Below are 23,670 nucleotides of genomic sequence, written 5' to 3'. Positions count from 1 at the left end.
TACTCGCGTCAACCTTTCTTTCCCCCTTTTTTGGGAGAAAAAAAGGTAATATTCATATTGGTTTATAATAGAGTATATAACGTGACTCACTCCGTCGCCATCTTGATCTCTAGCCCCACACACTATTTTCTTCCTTGATCTAGCGTCAATGAGGAGCATCTGGGTTTTTAAAAATGTGGCAAAATTAAGCCCATTGTGAACCTGCATTTCCTTAGCAACAGCAGCAGATGAATCCAGAGACCAATGGGATAGCACACATCTACCAGCAGGCGGAGATAGAGAAACTGATTAACAGGTGGTCCTATTGGCTGGCACTCCTCCTGTATCTTCAGTATGATCTATCTCCCAGAAGCTGATGGTCGCCATTCAACTAGCTCCTGAATTCTGACTGTGACTGGAAAATTATCTTCTGTTGAGGTTTCTCTTCAGTGAGACAGGGGTGTCCGGCTGAACGGTGCCGGCTTTAGGGGTTACACCTGGACCCCCCCAGATCCCTGCCTCACCCTCCCTCCATTGCTAGAGGGTCTGACTGGGTCTCGATTTTTTCTTCTTTCCCTTCTCTGTTAAAAAAAAAAAGGGAGACCACAGTTGCTACATTCTGCCCTGTTAGTGCTGCACAACCAGCTCTTACTGGCTTCAACCGGTCCTAACAACAAGCTTGTGAGTATGTATGTGTTTTTTACTGTTGTTTGAACTTCAGGTTCTGTTTGGGAGTCTTAGTACTTGGGTTCGGTCAACGTACATTTAAGGAATGGATATTTTATTGAGGCTAAGTTTTATGACTAGAAATCCGTTGAGGGAGCCGGGACTTTCCTGCCCTTTGCATGCACACGCTTGGATTCCTTGTTGGTTACAGCACGGCAGTAGCGGTGTGATTTCATGCTCGCACTTGTTTTCCTTGTTGGATTTCAGTGCAGCAGTAGTAGTCCTGTTTATTCCGAGGCTCTCTTTCGTTGGTGTTTGTCATGGCCATGTGCAGCTGATTGTGCAGGTGCCGGTTTATAGCAGCGCGCATGAGATGGGACATGTTTTTTCCAGTGCTGTGGGAAGCACCGCACCATTCTTCTAGTTATTCCCTGAGTCTGATTTTCTTTCTATGCAGGTTGCGGCAGGGTAAATTTTGCGGGGCTTGAATCCGACTATGTTTCTAGGAGCGTTGATGCAGCGGCCATGTGTCGGCGAGAATCGGGCACGCACTTGGGTCTCTGGTGATGGCGGGAGAGCTGCAGCGTTCTGGTAGTTTATTTCCATCTGACTTTGGTCAGGGTATGCTGCGGCTTCTCTCCTTTCCGGTTCAGACAAGTTGTACATGTTTCACTAGCTTTGGGACAAGCTTGGGCAGATTTATATGTCTATGTCTGTGTTCCTGCTATATTCACTTGAAGGAAGCTGCTAGTTTAATCGGACTCTGGGGTTAGACTCTGACCTGTGCTAGGTCACCCAGTCTCAGTTTGTCTCCGGACTGGGTCGACATACGGCAAATCACGGCACAGTGAGATCAGCAGTAAGATAGTGCTCTGTATTTCACATGGGTATCTCATTGTCTCTCTTGGGGTCCCTGCAGATTGAGCCTTTGTCTGTTGGTAACTGTCCTTCTTATTTGGGCCTCTGTGCTGCGCTGCATGTGTCTAGTAGTGTCATAGGGTATATATGCCTAAAGATAGTACAGTTTCCAAATTCGGGCTGTCCCTATGGGCATAATGACACTTCGCATCTTCCTGCAGCCAGGACTCTCTTTCTCTATTTCTGAGGGGGCCTGGACTTCAGATTTCCATGCTTATCACGCTGGTTTCTCATGTTGCCATTTTCTCATGGCACATGCTAGACGGGCCCTCCGACCAGACAGGAAGGGCTGTACAGCTCCTTCTAACCAGGAGCCAGTTACCTATTCTATCAAACCCGCGGAGGAGCACGCGCTATGTGGCTGTTAGCCTCATCCCTGAAGCTCTCATTAGCGATGTGAGTTTTGTCTGATACCTGTTAGGATGCTGTTGTTTTCCACGGGGCGGTAGATGCAGCATCTTGATTGCGTCTAGTATCTATTCACTTTAAAGGACATACGTATTTTGCTCACGTTGCATGGAGTTAGTACTGTTTTCATGGTTCTAGTATACTCCTCTTTACATTGCGAAACTTGATTTTTCCTAGGAGAATTTCTTTCTTCTTGCAGATCCTACAGTTCTCATCCTGTGCACTTCATTCTGAAGGGATCTTGACTTTTTCCAATGACTTCAGGCTTTCTCATGAGGGGGAAGACGCTATAATGTCAGGTGAGGGAGCTGTGAACATTTTTCAGGATGCTTGCAACTTTGCATCCTCCTCAGGTTTCCGGTTCGTTCTTGGAGTCTCTATGTTTTGCGTTTCCCTTTTAAGTGTTACTGGTCCTCAGGGCAGTTCTTGTAGTTCTTCAGGAACTAAGGGACTTTGTTCCACTTACTGCATGGTGCCCAAGACGGGGGCATTGGGCAGGCTGGATCCCATTCTGCTGAATTAGTTTCTCAGGGTTACACATTTCTGCAGAAAAACTGGGAGAATATTTACATTTTCACTATGGACTCCGGATCGGCACTAGGTTTGCTTGCCTCTCTTGGAGCAGTGCTTTTGGTTTTGGTACATGCCATTTCACCTACCCAAGGCTTCACGAACATTTTAGAAAATGTGGGCAGTGGTACCGTTTTGGCACTACCAGACGATTCACCTACTTTCTTCTTGACTGACTGCTTGATTCGGACATCTTCCAGTTGGGCCATTTGACTAACACAAAAAGGGTGGTTTCTTTTCTTCAGTTCTTTGGACGTGAATCTTCAAATTTGTACAGCGCTCTTTTCTCCTGTACTATTTATAGGTATATCGGGGAGATGTTTTTATTCATATAGGAGAGAAATGTGTTTCTTCCCAGAGACTAGGGCGATGGGTCACAGTCTCAGGTTTGCATTCTTCTTCGGTCACTATGACCAAGAGTATGGGATTCTGTATAGGTTCTAGGATCCATGTTGCTGACTCCACTGGGAACTTCGGCTTGCTTTCCCATTATAATGCTACAGCAGTCGCTTTTGTTCCGGTGGTTCCCGGTATCTCAGGGCTCCAATTATTTGGTAGCCTCCACAAGCATCGCTCTGTATGATTTGGTGGCTCAGCGTGATTTCTCTTTTCAAAGGCATGCCTTGGTCTTTGCTGGACTAGCTCATGGTCACCAAACATCCTGGGCTGTCGGGTTGGGGGACTCGATGCCTTCCATCCTCAGCTCCAGGAGTCTGGTCTTAAGAGGCGACTCAGTACTTGTTCATTCTTTTACTCTGGAGCATGGTCAGGCTACCTTTCTGGAGCTTCAGACCATTCTTCCGGAATGATGCTGAAGGTCTTTTCAGTCAGTATTATGATGGGGGCATTTCTCTACAGCCTGGGCAGTAGGTGATGTACTCAGTTGGCGGGTAAAGTTGTGGTTCTACTTCATTGAGTGGACCCTCATCTTCCTCTTCTGTTGGCAGATCATTTTATGAGTCAGGAAAAGAGTTTGGATAGACTTTCTCTCCGTGAAATCTGAGCATGGCCTATTTATTGTATGTTACAGTGTACAGCGCTGTGTACGCTCTAGAAAGTGTAAATGTTAGTAATAGTGAAATATTCTACATCCTGGATATTGAGAATTTTGGCTCAGGCGTTCCAGCTCTTTTTATGGAAGTGAGGTCTCCTGGAATTTTAGTCCTCATGGCCTTGTCTTGAAATTCTAAGCTTCCTAGCTTCTTCGGTGGGCACAGGGAGTGGGAGTTAGAGGGGGTAGCAGTGTGGCTTCTTTCTCGCCTCTGGTTTCTCTTTTTTCAGTGTTTTCCCCTGGCTGATGATGGCTTGGATTTGCCATTTCAAGCTCGCTTTCAGGGCACAGTATTTGTCGAATCTCTGGATTGGCTGCACCATCCTTGCTATGCGGATCTGATGAGTCTTTCGACAGCCGGACTGTTGAGTTTCCTGGTATCTCTGGATTTGTTCACCTAGGGTCCGATCAACATGGATATTCATACTACTTTGGTATTACGACCTAGCTTTTGAAAAGTCATGGCTGACGTGTAAGGGTTATGCGAAGCAGGTTGTTTCTTCTCTTATCCAGGCGATACAGACGTCTTCACCTGTGGCTTCTGCTTCCTTTTGGAGGTATTTCCTTTATTGTGTACTTCTCAACATTTGCACCCTTCCAGAGTTCTTTTTTGGCGCAAGTGTATTGCCAAGGGCTTAGTGTTCAATTCCCTTCAGCTTCAAGTGCCATTCTTAGCTTGTTACAAGGGCTAAGTATATTGCTCTTCGCTTACTTCTCAGCTTTATGTAGTTCAGTTCCTAAACGGAGTACGGTATATTCGTACACCTCTTAGAAAGCCCTGCCGGAGTACAGTCTTAAGGTACTTCTTCGCAGTTTATCGAAGGCTTCATTTCATCCTTGTCTTTTGAGACTCTAAAGGGCTGTGCCGTTGAACATGGGGTTTCTTGTGGCCATGGCTTCAGCTCGGCGGTTTTCTGAGTTGTAGGCCTTGTTCGGCGGGGATTCCTATTTCTGATTTACAAAATCTGAGGTGCCAGTTCGGACGGTACCACAATTTCTTTCTAAGGAGGTGTCATCCTTTCTTTTATGACACTCTCACTTTTCCTTCCTTCTTCCTGGGAGGAGAAATGGGGAGCCGTGCTTTTATTCACTGCATTTTTTGGAAAGTGCGTAGCGTTCTCCGCGAGCTAGGTTTCTAATGACTTAGTTGTTTAGATCACCTTTTTGTATTCTTCAAGGGACGCCTCAAACGTATGGCGGCGTCCAAAGCCTCCATCGCTCGATGGGTCCAGGAAGACATTATTTACGCTTGCTTGATTGCAGGAAAGCGGTTGACGAAAGAACTTCATGACCATTCCACCAGAGCGATGGCTACTTCTTGGACTCGGTCCAGAGGTTTTTTCCTTGGAGAAGTTTTGTCTCGCGGCTACTTGGTCTTCCGAGTGTGCTTTATCTCAACATGACCTGTTGGATGTGGGGGCGCATGCGGTGGATGCGTTTAGTGATTCGGTTGTTGCAGAGGCGGCGTTTGCTTCCCACCCAGATTGAGGATTGCTTTGCTACATCCCATTGGTCTCTGGATTCATCTGCTGCTGTTGCTAAGGAAGGAAAAATTATGTTCTTACCTGTTAATTTTCTTTCCTTTAGAAGCAGCAGATGAATCCAGAACCCCACTTTTCTGGATATTGTCTGTCGGTTTTTTCTTTTGCAACTTTCAAAGTTTGTTGTTATTGATGGTTGTATTCTGTATTATTGCCTTTTGAGATTTGTTATGGGAAAGAAGTTTTTTACATGCTATGCCTATTGATGGTTACGGATGCTTGGGCAAGGAGCTATACTGAAGATACAGGAGGAGTGCCAGCCAATAGGACCACCTGTTAATCAGTTTCTCTATCTCCGCCTACTGGTAGATGTGTGCTATCCCATCGGTCTCTGGATTCATCTGCTGCGTCTAAAGGAAAGAAAATTAACAGGTAAAAACATAATTTTTCCGTGCTTCTTAGTGGCTCCGAGGATGGTGTTTTTCTGCAGGCTAGGTCACCTTGGGAAATTGCAGTGTAGCTTTGTTGATAGCTTTGAGAATTGTCTTCCAAATGCATAACTTGTATCCTATTTCTGCTTATGTAAACTGGTGGTTGACTAAGGGCTCCTTTTAAAAGCTGTGATAGCGTTTTTAGCGCACGCAGAATTGCCCTGCGTGCTAAACCCGTGCTACCCTATTGCTGGCGTTAGCGTCGCGCGCACTAAAACCGTTATCGCAGCTTTGTAAAAGGAGCCCTAAGTATTTACTAAACTATGCAAGCATTTTAATGTGAAATGTTTGTTTTTACCCCCGCTCCCCTTTTTTTATTTTCACATTCAAATGCTGTCACAGCTTAGTGAATTAACTTCAGGACCCTGTGCACTTACGTCTCCCATAGATACAAAATGGAAAAACACCTTTAGTACATCAGGTCTGCTAAATTCATGCCTTATGGCAGGGGTATCAAAGTCCCTCCTCGAGGGCTGCAATCCAGTTAGGTTTTCAGGATTTCCCCAATGAATATGCATGAGCTCTATTAGCATACAATGAAAGCAGTGCATGTAAATAGATCTCATGCATATTTATTGGGGAAATCCTGAAAACCTGACTGGATTGCGGCCCTCGAGGAAGGACTTTGACACCCCTACACTTTCCAACTGTTTGGGCTTTCCCAATACTTTTAAGGATATGTTGCTTTGATTTCTTTTCTTTGGTCACAGCTGGTTGGTTAGACGTGATCAGGTAGCATCCTGGAAATTGAGCAGTTAGTTTCACCTTGCCCTGAACCCTGCGTATTTTTTTCTAAGTTGTCTTCTGAACAGGGGTGGAGAAAACTGAAGTGCCAGCCACAAGTTTTTAAGAGCCAGCGCAAACATTTCGTTTTTCTTATAACCTTTGCTTTTGCACTTTTATTTTGTCTTTCTGAAACTTTCTTTTGTTGCTTATATCACTTTTATCAGTTCTGCTTTTTGAGAGATTATATATAAAATCTCCCAAAGAAGAAAAACAAAGGTTATAAGGAAAACTAAATGTTTGTGTTGGCTCCTAAGAATTGGCTAGTACTTCAGTTTTATGTTTTATACAAGAGTGGTTTGAAAAGTTTGGTAAAAAAGGAAATTAAATAACGTAGTCTCCATCGAGGGCTATACACGTAGTCCAGTGAGTTTCCTTTTTTTTTTATTTTATCGTAAGAAAAATAGCTTACAAAAAAGCTGGAAACTCTCTGGTCTGTGTGCATAGCCCTTGATGGAGACTACATTGTTTAATTTGGCGTTTTTTACCATACTTTTCAATCCACCCTCGTATTTGTAGCATGGCATTGTGTTTGGCTTTTTTTTTTTGTTTGTTTAAGGGCTCCTTTTACAAAGGTGCGCTAGCATTTTTAGCGCACACACCGGATTAGCGTGCGCTACCCAAAAAACTATTGCCTGCTCAAGAGGAGGCGGTAGAGGCTAGCGCATGTGGCATTTTAGCGCACGCTGTTCCACGTGTTAAGGCCTTAACGCACCTTTGTAAAAGGAGCCCTAAATTTTTCATGCTTATCTTATTTTTCTTTAGTTTTTGATTTTCTCTCTCCTTATTCTTCTTTCTCCACAGCCACCTGCACCCTCTTTTGTGGTCTGACTAGAAGCAGCCCCGACAGTTTTTTTTTTTTTTTTTTTGGGGGGGGGGAGACATGAATGAGAACTAGTTTTGAATGGTTGGTGCCAAGATATTTTTCAATTACACTTTAAAATATAAACTTACTGGGTTTTATTTAGGGTTCTAAGGGATTTATTTATTTAGGGATTTAGGGTTCTAAGAATCTGTATACCACTGATTTAGATGTGCTTGGCTGCTGTACCATTATGAATCTGAGAAACATTTACATTGCACTCTATGGGAGGAGGCAGTGTCCATTGCTCTGAAAATCTGTAGATCCCAAAGACACCTCCTCCCCCACGGCTTACCCTAGTGATGCTGTGGTAGTCTAGGGTTGCATAGGCAGGAGCAGTTCTTACTCATTCCTGTCTATGCCAACTCAAACTTCAAACTGGTAGATCTCACTGTATTACCACTAGGGATCAGGACCCTAGAGGTCGGTACTGCAAGACTGCCACTAAAAGTTGTGACTGCTATTTTGAAGCTGGAACTAGTATGGGCAGGAGTGAGTTGGGGATTGCTCCTGCCCATCCTATCCTAGACCACTAGGGCATTGCCAAGTAAGCAGAGATATGGGATTGGGAACAGCAGACAGCAGTGAACCCCCCCCCCCCCTCACTAAAGAACCCCCTGTCAAATCAGCAACAAGTTATCTCCTGAATACCCATTCAGGAGATAACCCATTCAGGAGATAACTTGTTGCTGATTTGACAGGGGGTTCTTTAATGAGGGGGGTATTTGTTGGGGGGGGGGGGTTCACCACTGTCTGCTGTTCCCAATATCCATTGATATGGTATTCTGTGCTCTGTGGATATGCTTTAAAAATCAAAAGCAGTAAAGAATGACATGAACAAAATGAAGCCTAACAACTGCATTAGCCATCTTTATAAATATCCACATACTGGAGCTCTAAACTTCAAAAATCTGCCCTTAACACTCTCCTTTTGCCATTTTCAGAGGTGGATCAGTGGGTTCAACGCTTCTCCATTGATAGAGTCACAAACTACAGTGTCTTCCTTTTGAACCCCACCATGCGGACTGTCTATATTGGTGCGAGGGATTGTGTAATCTCTTTGAACTTGGACAGCCATGAAATAAAGAAGGTAAGTTCATGTTTGGAGGAGGACATGAGATTAGGGGGGGAGGGAATATAGGCTCATGTGAATTGAGAAGCAAAATTTCCAGTTGCATACCACACTGTAGGTTCATTAAAGAGGTAATCTTTTTTTTCCAAGCCTCTGCACTGTGTAAAGTGTGTTTTACATTCTGAAAATAACTCATAAAATTTGATGCATAGATTGTACCAACTTTAGCTGAGGAGTGGCCTAGTAGTACAGCTGCTGCCTCAGCACCCTGAGGTTATGGGATTGAATCCCAGTGCTGCTCGTTGTGATCCTAAGCAAGTCACTTAATCCTTCATTGCCCTGGGTACATATATAAACCACTTTGAAAGTATAACCACAACAAGACGTTATACAAGTCCCATTCCCCCCCCCCCTTTATGCAATCCATGGGAGGCAGTTACAGGGGTGGAGCTAGGGCAGAATTACAATATGTGCAATTATTTGATAAAATATGTGTTTACATACATTGAGTGCATGCATATGTTTACATCATCTGAGTAAATATTAATTTATGTGAGAAAATTTGTGCTACTGGGAGCCTAGTTTATGAACATACACAGGTGTCTAAGCCGGCTTTATAATTTAATTATTTATTCAATTTTCTATACCGTTAAGAACATAAACACATAAGAATAGCCTTTCTGGGTCAGACTAACGGTCCATCAAGCCCAGTAGCCCGTTCTCACGGTGGCCAATCCAGGTCCCTAGTACCTGGCCAAAACCCAAGGAGTAGCAACATTCCATGCTACTGATCCAGGGCAAGCAGTGGCTTCCCCTATGTCTTTCTCAGTAACAAACTATGGCCTTTTCCTCCAGGAAATTGTCCAAACCTTTCTTAAAACCAGCTACGCTATCTGCTCTTACCACAACCTCTGACAATGCGTTCCAGAGCTTACCTATTCTCTGAGTGAAAAAAAATTTCCTCCTATTGGTTTTAAAAGTATTTCCCTGCAGTTTCATCGAGTGTCCTCTAGTCTGTAATTTTTGACAAAATGAAAAATCAATCCACTTGCATCCGTTCTACACCACTCAGGATTTTGTAGACTTTAATCATATCTCCCCTCAGCCCTCTCTTTTTCAAGCTGAAGAGTCCTAACTGTTTTAGTCTTTCCTTATGCGAGAGGAGTTCCATCCCCTTTACCATCTTGGTCGCTCTTCTTTGAACCTTTTCTAGTGTCACTATGGCCTCCTTTTACAAAGGTGCGCTAGGGCCTTAATGCTACCGCGCGCTAAAAACCCTAGCGCTAAAAACTCTAGCGTACCTTCGTAAAAGGAGCCCTATATCTTTCTTGAGATAGAGACCAGAATTGAACGCAATACTCCAAATGAGGTCGCACATGGAGCAATACAGGGGAATTATAACATTCTTAGTCTTGTTAACCATCCCTTTTTTAAAATAATTCCTAGCATCCTGTTTGCTTTTTTGGCCGCCGCTGCACATTGTCTGCAATGACACCCATATCCTTTTCTTGGGCACTAACCATTCTCCTAGGGGAACTCAGAACAGTTTACATGAATTTATTTAGGTACTCAAGCATTTTTCCCTGTCTGTCCCAATGGGCTCACAGTCTATCTAATTAATGTACCTGGGGCAATGGGGGGATTAAGTGACTTGCTCAGGGTCACAAGGAGTAGCGCGTGGGTTTGATCCCACAACCTCATGGTGTAGCTTTAATCACTGCATCAAGCTCTCCTCCTATAAAACGATATCATCACAATATTATCCCTCCAGGATATTAAAATAAAAAAAATTTAACCAGCAGCACTATCTTTATCACTAATTCAAGTTTTTAGCAAAAGGTATTTTAGAATTTGTATAATTAAAACAATTATACTAATCTTTTAAATTGTTCATAGCAGGCACAGAAACCATCATCTTCAGGCAGAAATGAATATTTATAATGCCAGTTGGTATATTTTGAAAGACTTTATAAAAGAGACCCTTTTTTGGAGCTTTTATTAATATAAGAACATAAGAGTTGCCATACTGGGACAAACTGAAGGTCCATCAAACCTAGTATCCTGTTTCCAACAGTAGCCAACCCAGGTCACAGGTACCTGGCAAAATCCCAAAAAACGTTAACAGATTTTATGCTGCTTATCCTAGGAATAAACAGTTGATTTTCCCAAGTCCATCTTAATAATTGTTTATAACATAACTTTATTCTTCTATACCGTCAACAATCAAACGACTTCCAGGTGGTTTACACAGAAGAGAAACTGGACAATCAGCGAAGTACAAAGTGTTGAGAATAAAAATGCAACATGTTATCTAAAGTATAAACTGTTTAAAATTATTGTTAAAAGTAAAACTTCAGTTAAGAAATGAATTTATCAAATAGTACAGTCTTAATCCCTTTACGAAATGCGCTCTTAAGATTGCATGGCTCCATTAATATAATTGCCCAACCAGGACTGTTGTTTACTTGCTTGGAATGCAAGCATCCTATCCAAAAAAGACTTGTATCTACAGCCAATGATCCTAGAATAGGCAAATAAATTACAATTCCTGGTTATCCTGGTAGGGTTGAATAGCACAAAATGAGACAACAAGTAGATAGGGGCCAGTTCCCAAACCAACTTAAAACAAATACAAGAGAACTTAAATATTACTCGTGCTTCTACTGGCAACCAGTGCAGCATTCGATAATAAGGACTGACGTGATCATTTTTCCTCAGCCCAAATATCAGACGAACAGCTGTGTTATGCACTATTCTCAGTTTTCTCAATATTTTCTTTGGTACTCCCAAATAAACAATGTTGCCAAATGGACTTTTCTTTTAGGAAATTATCCAAACCTTTTATAAACCCTGCTAAGCTAACTGCTTTTATCACATTCACTGGCAATGAATTCCAAAATTTAATTATACATTGAGTGAAGAAATATTTTCTCTTTTTATTTATTTATTTTTTTAATTTACTACTTAGTAGTAGTGCTGCCCGATTTTCGATTCGAATCGATTCACCGATTCACTTTGGGTGAATCAATTTGAATCGATGGGTATTTTAAAAAAATCGGCCTCTCCAATTCGAGGCCCAACCTCCCCGTGCCCAGCTGTCATCGCGCTCACGAATCTTGCCACTCAAAACATTTTTTTTTTTAAACCCTCTCACTGGCTTGTGGATTCCCTGGCCTGACTCGGCACAGCCTGAAGTTGTGTTTGACTCCGGCTAAAGAAAGTACAAAAGAAAAAAAAACAGGCGATTTTTCAAACCCTCCCCGGAACACTAGCCTGTATTAGCAGCTGCACCGCTCTCTCCTTCCGTAGCTTTAGCGAGTCAATTCGCTTCTGCAGCCTCAGAGCCTCTGCTAGGCCGTCCCGCCTCTGATGATGTAACTTCCTTCTTCCTTGGAGGTGGGACGGCCTAGCAGAGGCTCTGAGGCTGCAGAAGTGAATTGACTCGCTAAAGCTCGCTTCTGCAGCCTCAGAGCCTCTGCTAGGCCGTCCCGCCTCTGATGATGTAACTTCCTTCTTCCTCGGAGGTGGGACGGCCTAGCAGAGGCTCTGAGGCTGCAGAAGCGAATTGACTTGCTAAAGCTATGGAAGGAGAGAGCGGTGCAGCTGCTAATACAAGCTAGTGTTACGTGGAGGGTTTGAAAAATCGCCTGGTTTTTTTTCTTTTGTACTTTCTTTAGCTGGAGTCAAACAACTTCAGGCTGTGCCGAGTCAGGCCGAGGAATCCACAAGCCGATGAGAGCCTGTTAATTGGGAGGGGGACGTGGTGCCGATGGACCTGGGAGACAAGAGGGAGGGGGCTGATAGGAGGTGAGGAGAGGAGGGAGTGATGCTGCTAGACCTGGGAGGTGAATGGATAAGGTACTGTTTCTAGTCAGAGGGGAGGGAAAGGGAAGGGAGAGGAGCCCTGCTAGTCAGAGAGGAGAGGTGCTGCAGCTAGTTGGTGGGGAAAACGGAAGTAGAGGGGAGGGAGAATTACTATTGGAGCTGAATGGAGGAGGGAGGTGAGAGGGAGAGGTGCTGCTAGATTGGGAACAGAGGATAGTGCTGCTGGTATTAAAATGGAAGAGGGAAATCTGCAGCAGGACTGAGGGGAGAGCAGTGGAGGAGGAGAGTGGATGGGGGGAGGGGGGAGAACAGTGGAGGAGGAGGGGTGAACAGTGGAGGAGGAGAGTGAGAGGGGAAGGGGGAAGAGAAATGCTGTTGCTGCACCCAATTGGGGAGAGAGGGAAGGAGGGATAAGGAAGCCCAGGAAGGGAGAGGAGAGGAAAGCGATGCCAAGACCATGGGAGGGAGGGAAAGGCAAGGCAATACTAGACCATGGAGGGAGAGATGTCAGGGCATGGGGGGAGGGGAGGGACAGATGCCAGACCAGGGGAAAGGAATGGAAATGGAAGGGGTGGACACAGAAGAAGAAGAAAGAAGCGAGTTATCAGAAGACGAGACAGCAAAAGGTAGAAAAAATCATTTTATTTTTTGTTTTGTGATTACAATATGTCAGATTTGAAAAGTGTATCCTGCCAGAGCTGGTGTTAGACCGCAAACGTGACCTAGGATTTAACAGAGAGAGAAAAAGTCCTTTTTGTTTCTTTATTTTGTTTATACCACAGCGCCAGTGTGGGTAGGAGAGGGCAAAGGGGATGTAGAAGCTATAAAATAAACCCACCAGGATGTTTAAAAAAAACACCCAATTGGGCAGGAAAATTGAATCGAATCGAAAAACCAATTCAATAGGCTGAATCGAATCGAATCAAAAATTTTTTTCCTGAATTGGGCAGCACTACTTAGTAGCCTCATTGCATGCCCTCTAGTCCTAGTATTTTTGTGAAAGAGTAAACAAGCAGTTCACATGCTTTACTCCACTCAGTATTTTATAGATCTCTTTTTAGGTGGCCGCTTATGAAACTACCATCCCCAGTTGTACAGAGGAGAAGACAGTGCATTACATGGAGGGAGGGGTGGTGGTGGTGATGGTATTAAAATATGTCTGTATTGATGTATGTATTATCTGACAACATGATTTTCCTTCTCCAATGTTTAGGTTTCCTGGGAGGTCTCAAAAACAGACCATATAAACTGTGTGCAGAAGGGGAAGAAACCAGTGAGTTTTGAAACCTCTTTCTTTTTATGTCTAGGGAGAAGAGGTCTAGTCCTATTCTCAGTGGAATCTCTGAACAGAAATCTTTGGGGTGGCAACAGGGGGGTAAAGCTAGGAATGGGAGGTGGCAAGCCAAAGCAGCATTTCCACACATAATACCCCTCCATCCCCCCCCCCTCCCACTTTTATATTACTAAAGAAACGGCCTCCCTCCAGCTAGTTTCAGCTATGTGGTAAAACCACCATTATAATAGTCAACAAATTCTACATGGTCTCTTCAGGATTGGACAGAATCTCAATATAAATCCTGATTCTTCAGTTCTGTATCACAAACTCCATATTCCCTAACAATGAAGGTAACACCATTACAGGTTACCACAACAAAAAAATATTCAAGTTTGAATATCATTGCAGGAATATCACACATGGTCCTTCCACAGCAGACACTTCATTTAAAGTGGATGGGTGTGTTTGTATGATGACTCTACACAGGATGTGAAAACCACAAGTTTTGAGTATTTTTATTTTGGGTGCCAAGAGCCTGCTTTTAAATTGGGCCAAACACTTTATAAAATAACATAAAATCCTGTAAAAAAAGACTTGTACAGTATAGCAAACTTATCAAACCATAACAACCTTAACCCACCTATGAAAAGACAGTGCTGTAAATATTACACAGGGCCTTAGAGCTCCAGTATACCTGCTACTGAGAAACTAGAACAATATGTACTGTTATAGATACCTAGACAACTACATGCTAGCAGAATCCTTCAACTCTGTCACATGTGCAAAACCTGGATAAACTTTTACCTAATAATAATAATAATAACTTTATTTTTGTATACCGCCATACCCAGGGAGTTCTATGCGGTTCACATTTGTTTGTCAAAGTTACAAGCGGTTTATGACAATTGAATAAGTTGCAAGCAACGAAGTAGTTGAGGTTGATTAGAGGGAACGAGTAGGTCAAGGGAGGAGGAGTTTGGGAGAGTAGGTGAACCAGAAAAAACATGCAGACAAAAACTGTAATGGAGAGCCCCTTCCCCTCTACCCAGAAAGACAAGACTCTATATGCAGAGCAAATGTTACTGGTAGAAGAGAAACAGAACTACTACTATTTATCATTTTTATAGCACTGAAGAGTGTACACATAGCTATACTCTTCTCCCCTCCATATTCGCGGTTTCACCAATTGTGGTTTTGGTTATTTACGGTTTTTTGTTTGCAGGCTCCACCCCCCAAATTAAATCAGAGAAAATCGCTGCTCCCAGCATTGCACAGAGAAATTTGCTGCACTTTCTTCACAGGAACAGGTCAAGTTATTTGCAGTTTTATCATATTCTCTAGGGTTTTTTTTTAACAGAAAACCACGAATAACATACGAAAAGTTATTTGCATTTTTTTTGTATTCGCTGACTTGTTATTCCCCTATCACTGAGAAAACGGAGGGGGAAGTGTACATTTAACAAGCAGTATTCCCTCAGTAGAGCATTCAATCTGATTTGTACAGACAGGACATAATAGGGTTGATAAATATGAAAATAGAAAAGATGTACATTTCCCAGAAACAGACACATTTTAATCCTTAAAAAGTATTAAATTAAAAAAAAAAAAAAAAAAATTCTTTTCTACCTTTGCTGTCTGAGCTCTTCTCTGTTTGGGTTGGTCTCAATCCGCTGCACTTTTGTTGGTTTTTTCCTGTTTTGATTTTTGTTAGTATCCTTAGAACCCTTGGCAAAGCCATTTCATGGCGAAATGAATCCCGTCTGGGCAGGCTAGTGACTGCACATTAAAGATAAGTGAAAATACTTACTATTAAAATTCTCTGAACAAATTGGAGGATATAACATATTGATCACAGTAAGATTTAAGTAAAACACTGGGGAGGAGGTGGAGATAAGGGTCAATGATTAAGACTCTAACCCTTCTAGTCTTGATACCATACATTTATGTGTTAAATCAAGCGAGTTTCTGAGACCCTTTACCCTCCTTTCTCATATTTGACACTCCAAAGTGGGATAATTTTTATTTGTGGATTGTTTCCAGTTGATCCTACTTTACCATCTTCCTCATCTTGTTAGTAAAACACAACATCACCCACACAAAAATCAGATTAGAGCTATCCCTTACAAATTCTTCTGAAAAGAGTAGGTGGACCTGTCTTACAGTTTTTAACGGACACCTATACTGCAAATCTCTGTTGCACCAGTTCCTTTTATTTTAATTGCCTTCAAGATGGGCACATCTCTCTCTTGGACAGGACTTCTACAGACCTGTTCATCAACAAATCTTGAGTGTATTATTTTTTTTATCAGTGAGGAAGGAAATTTATAAAAGGTTGGAGCCAGCCTCGTGCTTCCCCTTTTACAGCCCCCCTGGCAGCTGTAGAAGCACAGCTCTGCACTAAAGCCTCTTTGGCTCAGATCCCAAGTAGGCTTCCTTCTTGGGCAGTGCCAGGACTTGGAAGAGATGAAAAGATGTAAAATAAATTTGGCTGTCGGAGCCTGCCTCGGCTGCCCTAAGGACATAACACAGCTGTTGTCTCGAAGACCAGTACTGGCAGAAAGTCGGTGCTTGGCATGTGGAATGCTGGCAGCCCAGGGAGGTGGAGAACGATGATTAGTGCAAAAGAAAAAGTTGTTGTCTAAGATGTGAAGCCACTGCTGTTTACAGAAGCCTCATGTGATAAACACTGGTGGTTTGTCACACAGACCATGTGATGCGTGACTGTAGAAAACATTGCTGGTGGGGAGTGGAAGGTACAGTTCTGTTTACTGTGACCATGAACTTGAAATACAACATTGCTAAAATCAGAGGCCACGGTTAAATCAAGCAATAATTAGACACAGATTTAGGTTTGTTTGAGTGTGTTGCAGAGGTAGTACCTTATTTATAACCTACCTCTCTTAAGTATAGATCTAAGCAGTCTAGCACATCCTCCCTAACTTATCATTTTCTCTCAGATATTTAGGAAGGGGAAAAGTTCCAAAAAAGGTCAAATTAATAAATAGGAAATAAAGCAAAAAAAAAAAAAGGAGAAAAAATAAAATATTTTGCCAAGGTTTTCACCGATTTCCACCCTGGCTGTTTTCAGATGGGAGATTTCCTGGGGGTATAGGGTGCTTCTTGAAGAGCTTTGGAGCTTCGAAATCATGGAACAAAATTCTGTTACTTAAAGTGGTTTGTGCAGAAGAGCAGTAAACTCTCTGGGTGCTGGTGAAAAAGAAGGCACAAAAGAGCCCAAGCGAAATATCAGAGAAGGACCCAGAGCAGGGGTCAATCCCCTCAGGAGATAAAGGAGCAGCTGTAAGTGGGGTCTCTCCTTCCCTGGGCTCTCTTTTCTGCACCTATTTCAGTTCTGCTATATCTTTTTTTTTTTATGGGGAGACAAACAGAAGTACACACAAGTACTTCAGTGCGCATGTACAATGGATCTGTACAGAGGCATTTTGATAGTCTCAGTCTTATTGTCCATTCCTTCCCAAATAATTCCTATCATTGTGTTTGGTGTTTTAGCCGCCACTACAAACTGCACCATTTCAAAATATTGTCCTCAGTAACTTATAAGATCCCTTTTTTGAGCAGTGACTCTTAATGGTGGAATCTAGCGGTGTATAAGTAAAGTTAGGATTATTTTTCCCTTTGTGCATTACTTTGCACTTGTCAAATTAAATTTCATTTGTGTTTGATACTACTTAAGTCTGTGTTTTAATTACGAGTACTTTGAATATTGCTGTCTCATTTATAAATTTTCCAAATCACCAAATCATGAATAAGTATATTAAACAGCACAGGCCCTGGAGGCACTGCACTATTTACTTCTTTACTTTGGCAAAACTGACCATTTAGGAAGGAAAGAGACTATGAGGGACTTATACATATTGGAAATCCAAATACCTTTTTGACTGGTTCACCCTAATCAGTGCTGAGTAGTAACTAGTTACAGTAATTAGTTACATTTTAGGTAACTATCAATGTACCTTATTTTTCGCACTATAAGATGCACCTGACCATAAGACGAATCTGTTTAGAGGAGGAAAAGAAGAAAAAAAATTCTGAACTAAATGGTGTATTAATATATTTAATAAAATATAGCAGAATAATATTTCAACCATGTAAAGTCAACAGCGGAATTAAGAACCATCATCACTGTCATTAACAAATGAGGAGAGACTTTAAGATTCAAGCACTCTTCTAGTTTTCTGTACCCTGTCCCACCTCCCTGCCCTGTACCCTGTCCCCCCTCTGGTGGTCTAGTGGTAGGCTAGGACAGGAGGGATTTGTCCCAGCCAAATAACAATTTTTACTCCCCCCCCCCCATACCTTTTTTTCACCTTTTTAAATCCTGGTGGTCCAGCGGTGTATCAGCGAGCTTTCTGTGCTCCTGCCCTGCGCTGAGCTCCTCCCTCACTGGACGGCTGCCTCAGATCTCGCAGCCAGCAGCGCACAAGGCAGGAGCGAGTTTTTCACGCTCCAGCCTGAGCTTGCACCACTCCCTGAATGGGTGCCATCAGTTCTTGCGAGATCTGAGGCAGCCATCCATCGAGGGAGGGGCTCAGTGCGGGGCAGGAGTGCAGAAAGCTTGCTCCTGCCGAATCACCGCTGGACCACCAGGATTTAAAAAGGCAGACAGCCGGGCGCTTACCTAAATTAGCTGAGCGGAGCACCCGACTAAAAGACGCTAGGGAGAACACTGCACATCACGGTCTGTGACACAATATTCGCTCCATAAGACACACAGACATTTCCACCCACTTTTATGGGGGGGAGGGGTAGTGCGTCTTATGGAGCGAAAAATACGGTAACTAGTTACTTTTTGATAAGATCAACTAAATTAAGTAACTAGTTACTTTATTTTAGTAACTACTAACAAAATGTACAAGTTACTTTGGCATTCACTGACCTACAGCTGTGCAACTATATTACTACAGCAAATCTTAAGAAGCACCTGCAAAACATTCACCCAGTTGTGCATGATAAACTGCCTTCGTTGAAGAAATAGCAAGTTGTTCTTTGAAGCTGACATATGGACCTTCACAACAGAAGCTTTTTTGGAGTTCCCATACACTGGATCGAGATCAGCACATTGGAACGAAAGTCTGCAACATTGGCATGTTCACGTTTGCGAGGATGACATACTTTCAACCTGATTGCATCCATACTTGAGAAGATCCACTCCAAATTTCGTATCACTGACAAAAGTTTTCAGCTCAGTTGCTGACAACGTATCAAAATTTGTTAAGGTGATCAAGGCGTTCTCAGAGACGGAAACAACAGTTGTAGAACAAATACAAGTTGTGCCCTCACAAATCAACAACTGAGAGAAGACTTTCACAAGGATTGCAGACATCCTAGACAACCAAACAGATGCAGAAGCAACAGAGTATGCACTTCTATCTCACCATTGTTGTAGTACCCATATACTAAACTTGATTGCTGTGTCTGATTCAGAAGGGGCTAATGAAGATGCAAATTACAAGACGTTGAGCCATAGAACCTTGGCGAAATGCAGTGCCCTCTGGAACAAGTACACACTTGCTGTACCAAATGTTACTAGATGGAATTCATTCTAATATGCTGTGGTCAAAGTGTATTCTGTTGTGGAGAAGAAGGCTGAAACTGTGCTGAATGACATCTGTAAGAAGCTTTTCCTAACAGCTTTCCACGCAAATGAAATTGCTTTCAAGGCAGAGTATATTAAGGTGATGAAACCGATTGCTATGGCCCTGGACACACTGCAGGCTGAAGACCAATGTTTCATGAGAGTTCTTCTGCCAGCAATTTCTTCCCTGCGTGCACATCTTACCTCTGTCAGGAACTTCGCTCAGATTTGCCAGCCCATTTGTTGATGCTCTAATGCAGTGGTCCCCAACTCTGCCCTGGAGGACCACCAGGTCAATCGGATTTTTAGGCTAGCCCTAATGAATATGCATGAGAGAGATTTGCTTATAATGGAAGTGACAAGCATGCAAATCTCCATGCATATTCATTAGGGCTATCCTGAAAACCAATTGGCCTGGTGGTCCTCCAGGACAGGATTGGGGACCAGTGTTCTTTGGTCCACTTGAAGCTAAGGATGATTTGATAGTAGCAAGTGTTTCACATCAACAATTCAAGCTGCACTGGATCCAACCAGATGCTGCTAGAGCTCGTGCCAAATACTTGCTGATGCAAGCAGTTCAGTTCCAGGCTGACGCTGCAAACACAACTCCAAATGCAGCACCAACTTCCAGTGAAAACACCTTCTATGGATCAAATAAAGGGGACAACACTGTGCAGTGGGAATTAGACCTCTTCTTGAATGATGTTGACATGATATATCCAGTCTCCAGCGCTATCCAACTGTGAAGGAGGTGTTTATTCTGAAGAATATAAGCCTTTCATCAAGTGCACCAGTGGAGAGACTCTTCAGCATTGGTGGGCATATTCTTACACCTCGCAGGAACAATTTAACCAAGCTCAGAGCCAATAAGAAACTCATTTGAAAATAAAGTACTTGTTGTTGTAATGTTCCTATAGTTATAATTAATAAACCAAGTAACTACCTAGTTAATTTTTTTTGTAACTAGTAAAGTAAATATATTTAGTGAAGAGTAACTGAGATCAGTAACTAGTTACTTTTTATCCCATATAACTAGTAACGGTAACTAGTTACTTTTTTACAGTAACTAGCACAGCACTGACCCTAATCCACATGTCTATTCAAATAAGGCAAGATCTCTCTCTCTCTTTCTAAATCCGTGCTGGCTCTTCCCCATTAAACAATGTCTTATCAAGACCATCAGATACTTTCTTAACTCTAGCTTCCACCATTTTATCCCGCACCAAACATCAGGCTCACCAAGTCTGTAGTTACTTGGGTCAACCAATATTTGTAATAGGAAAGCAGGGGAGAGGGATAGACATTCATGGGGCTAGGCAAGAGGCTGTGACAGGAGTGTCAACTCCAAACTCCATCCCTTCTGCCTTGCTGCACCATATGCTTGGAACAAACTGCTGGAATCCCTATGACGGGCTCCGTCTCTTGCGGTGTTCAAGGCCCGTTTAAAAGCCCACCTCTTTGAGAGTGCTTTCGATTCCTAACTCCTCTCACCTTGGGTCCTGCATCCCCTACCCTCTATATCATGTCTTGTCTGTCCAAGTTAGATTGTAAGCTCTTCCGAGCAGGGATCGTCTATAAATGTCAAAATGTACAGTGCTGCACACGCCTTCAGCGCTATATAAGTGATAAGTCGTAGTAGTATTAAGTATTGTTGAGGGTCAGCTGCTGGGAATGACTGTGCTGGTCTGCACTACAAGTATTGTCATAACCCATGGGCCAGTGCTGATCTTGTGTGCTTTGGCAGCAGTTATGTAGCAGGACACCTCCCCCCCCCTTAGGTACCCTGGTGCTATGCAGGGAGTACCCATTCTATAATGGCATCTGGGTGGCCACATACTAGTATGAACATCCATTGGTGTGCCTGAATGTAAGCATGTCCTGTTATGCCAGGTATCTTCTAAACAATTTTTATTGGCCGCCAAAAATAGAACAGTAGTCGCCATAATAACAGAAACAGTTCAAATAATTTTCTTGGGTCCCCCTACAAAAAAACCCACATCACATCTGAATCCCCTTGAACCCCTTCCCCCCACTCAGTCCCAAAAACTAAGAAAACACCGCCCATTAGATGCGGCTTATACTGCCACAATCCTCCCCCCCCCCCCCCAGCCCACGGACAAAGGAAAGCCAGACAGTACAGCATACCAAAACTATGAGGCCAGCAAAATGGCAGGTCTCAATCCCATACCTAATAATCCCACACCCCTTTCCCTCCCCTCCCTATTACTCCTATGTTGACAGTCCCTTTAATTGAGGAAGTATGGACTTTTATAGCCTCCTATGGTGGGTGTAAATGTGCATAATGCCTGTCGCACTTAAGCAAACCTAACTTAAGTATTCTATAAGTTGCATGCATATGCCCCTCATGCTCTGCCCACATTCACCCGTTGCAATTACCGGTATGTGCTATAGCACTTAACACACCCTTAATAGAATAAAGTGTAGTGCTCTTTTGGATATAAATGGCACTTTTCTGTGTACTTATGCACACAAGGCACACGTAAGTGCATGTGCTTAGTTATAGAAGTGCCCTTTTTTGAGTTCAGAACCAGTCAGGTGGCCTACAGTTTTTGAAAAATGCTTGCAGAAAAAAATGCATGCAATGTCAGCCTATATGGCCACGTTTGTTTTTCAGCAGGGAAGGGGATGCAGAAGGTGTTGGAGGTGCACGTGGAAAAGAAGAGTCAGCAAGGGGAGGGATAAGGCGAGTAGAAAAAGATTTGAAGGTGGGAGAAGGGAAGGGAAGGGCTTTGGAGAGGATATGTCTTTGGAAAGGTGCATGCTTTGACCTTTTTACTGACCAGATCAGTGTTTCAGGAAGAGCGAATCTTAAAACGAATAGAAGCTGTGATCCGCAGACTCAGGTGGGAAAGATAAAACATGCAGGGTACAGTCCTGGAGATTTTGGATTGAGGGTGAAAAAGGTGCTGGGGAAAGGTGAAAGATGAATTTGAGTTTGAAAGAAGAGAAGGGTTTAGGGAGAGAATTTCTGGGTGAGATCTGATATTGGGGGCTGACTGAGCAGCTGGCCAGCTGTTTGCATCACTGTCTCAACAGTTCTTTTTTTGTGTGATGTGGAGTGGAACACAATGGTGAATTGTTAGTGATTATACAGTAGTATTAATCCTAGCATTCTTCTCTGGGATGCTTTGTGGTTTGCTCAGCCTCTTCCTTCTCCCCTTCTCAAGTGTACATACCGAAACCCCAAAAAAGCATAGGGTACAACAACTACATAGCATGCTTGCTGTTTTCTTTGTAGGGTCAGTTTGAATCCCTTTATCTCCTTGCTGAATGGGAGTGGGGTAAGGGTGGGTCTGACCTAGACAGCAGTAAGCTTTATACTGTAGTCTGATGACAGAGCACAACATAATCTGTAACTTTCCCAATATTTATTTGTCTCATACAAGCCATATTGTCACCTTATTAAGCAGTGGTCAGTTTTACAAAGGCAAACATTTGCTCTGCCTTGCCTTTTGTATGCTGAAGGGCAAAGAGCTTGGCTGAGTGCTGGGCTCCAGCCTTGCGTATCTTTCACGCTTTTGTACCCGAGAGCATCTGTTGTTCACAGTAGTAACAGAGGAAACGAAAGTGAGGAAACTAAAGGGGAATGTGATACTGTATTATGAAGTAACATAGAAACATGATGGTTGACTGCTGTTGCAGTATCCTGACCTGACCTGAGGAAGGGGATTTTGGTCTTCGATAGTTAGCAGAAAATTTATTAAAATTAGTACAATAAAAAGATTATCTTATTTCCATTTTATATTTATAAACGTTTATCAACGAAGCTACAATTTACTTTGCTCTAAAGCAACAAAAAATAATCTCTTTTCTACCTTTTGTCATCTCTGATTTCTGCTTTCCTCATCTTCTCTTCACTCTTTTCTTTCCATCTGCCCTTTTTTTCCCTTCCATCCAGCCTGTGCCCTTTCTCTCCTTTATACATTTTCATTTCAGCTTCACCCCTCCATCTCCATTTTTCTCTCTTGTCTGTCTCCACCCCTTCTTCCATTCTCTGGCATCTCTCCTTCTTTCCTCCCTCCTACGCTAACCCACCCCATGGTCTGTCATATCTATCTCTACCTCTTTCACTTCCCTTCCTTACATGCCCTGATATCTCTATCTCCTCTCCTCCCCTTCCATCTCTCCCTCTCCCTCCATGGTTTGGCATCTCCTCTCCTTCCTTTCTATCCCTCCCTTCCTCATGGTCTGGCATCTCTTTCCTCTCCCTTCCCTTGTCTTCCATCTCCTTCCCACCTGTCAAGAACAGCATTTCCCGGCCCCTCTCACCCAGGATGGGTCACTCGCTCTCTGTCACTCTCTCTCTCTCTCTTTCTTGACTTCTCTCTCTCTCTTTCTCTCAACCCTGTTTGCCCCCCCCCTCTTCCCCCACACTAATTCTGGCCCTGGGATATAGAGAATGGCATGGGAACAAATTTTGTCCCCATCCCTGCAAGCTTTAACCCTGTCCCTGAAGTGTCAACCATCATAAATTACTGAGTACTGGTCAAGCAAATGCACTCTGTCCCTTTGAGGACTGAACATTTAGTCACCAGCAATCTTAGGATTTAGGGCTAGATGCACTAAAGTCTCCAATTGTCTAACGATCGTCGTGTGTTTTTCTGTGCAATCGCTCATTTACCGATCTGGTCATGTAAATGAGGTTGTCAATATTAAAACGACATGCAAAGT

The 23,670-nt window shown here is 43.0% G+C and overlaps 1 protein-coding gene across 1 annotated transcript in view; it reads left to right on the top strand.

Moving 5' to 3' along the window:
• Positions 1–23,670, top strand: part of SEMA4F (ssemaphorin 4F) — a 204,129-nt gene that overhangs the window by 104,073 nt on the left and 76,386 nt on the right. The window contains exons 2-3 of the mRNA XM_033955328.1: positions 8,154–8,299; positions 13,320–13,379. Of these exons, the coding sequence (XP_033811219.1) occupies positions 8,154–8,299; positions 13,320–13,379 (206 nt within the window). The remainder of the gene's footprint in view (positions 1–8,153; positions 8,300–13,319; positions 13,380–23,670) is intronic.

This window comes from Geotrypetes seraphini, chromosome 1 (assembly GCF_902459505.1).
Source record: "Geotrypetes seraphini chromosome 1, aGeoSer1.1, whole genome shotgun sequence".
Taxonomy (NCBI): domain Eukaryota; kingdom Metazoa; phylum Chordata; class Amphibia; order Gymnophiona; family Dermophiidae; genus Geotrypetes; species Geotrypetes seraphini.
This window is presented reverse-complemented; position numbering and strand designations above follow the sequence as displayed.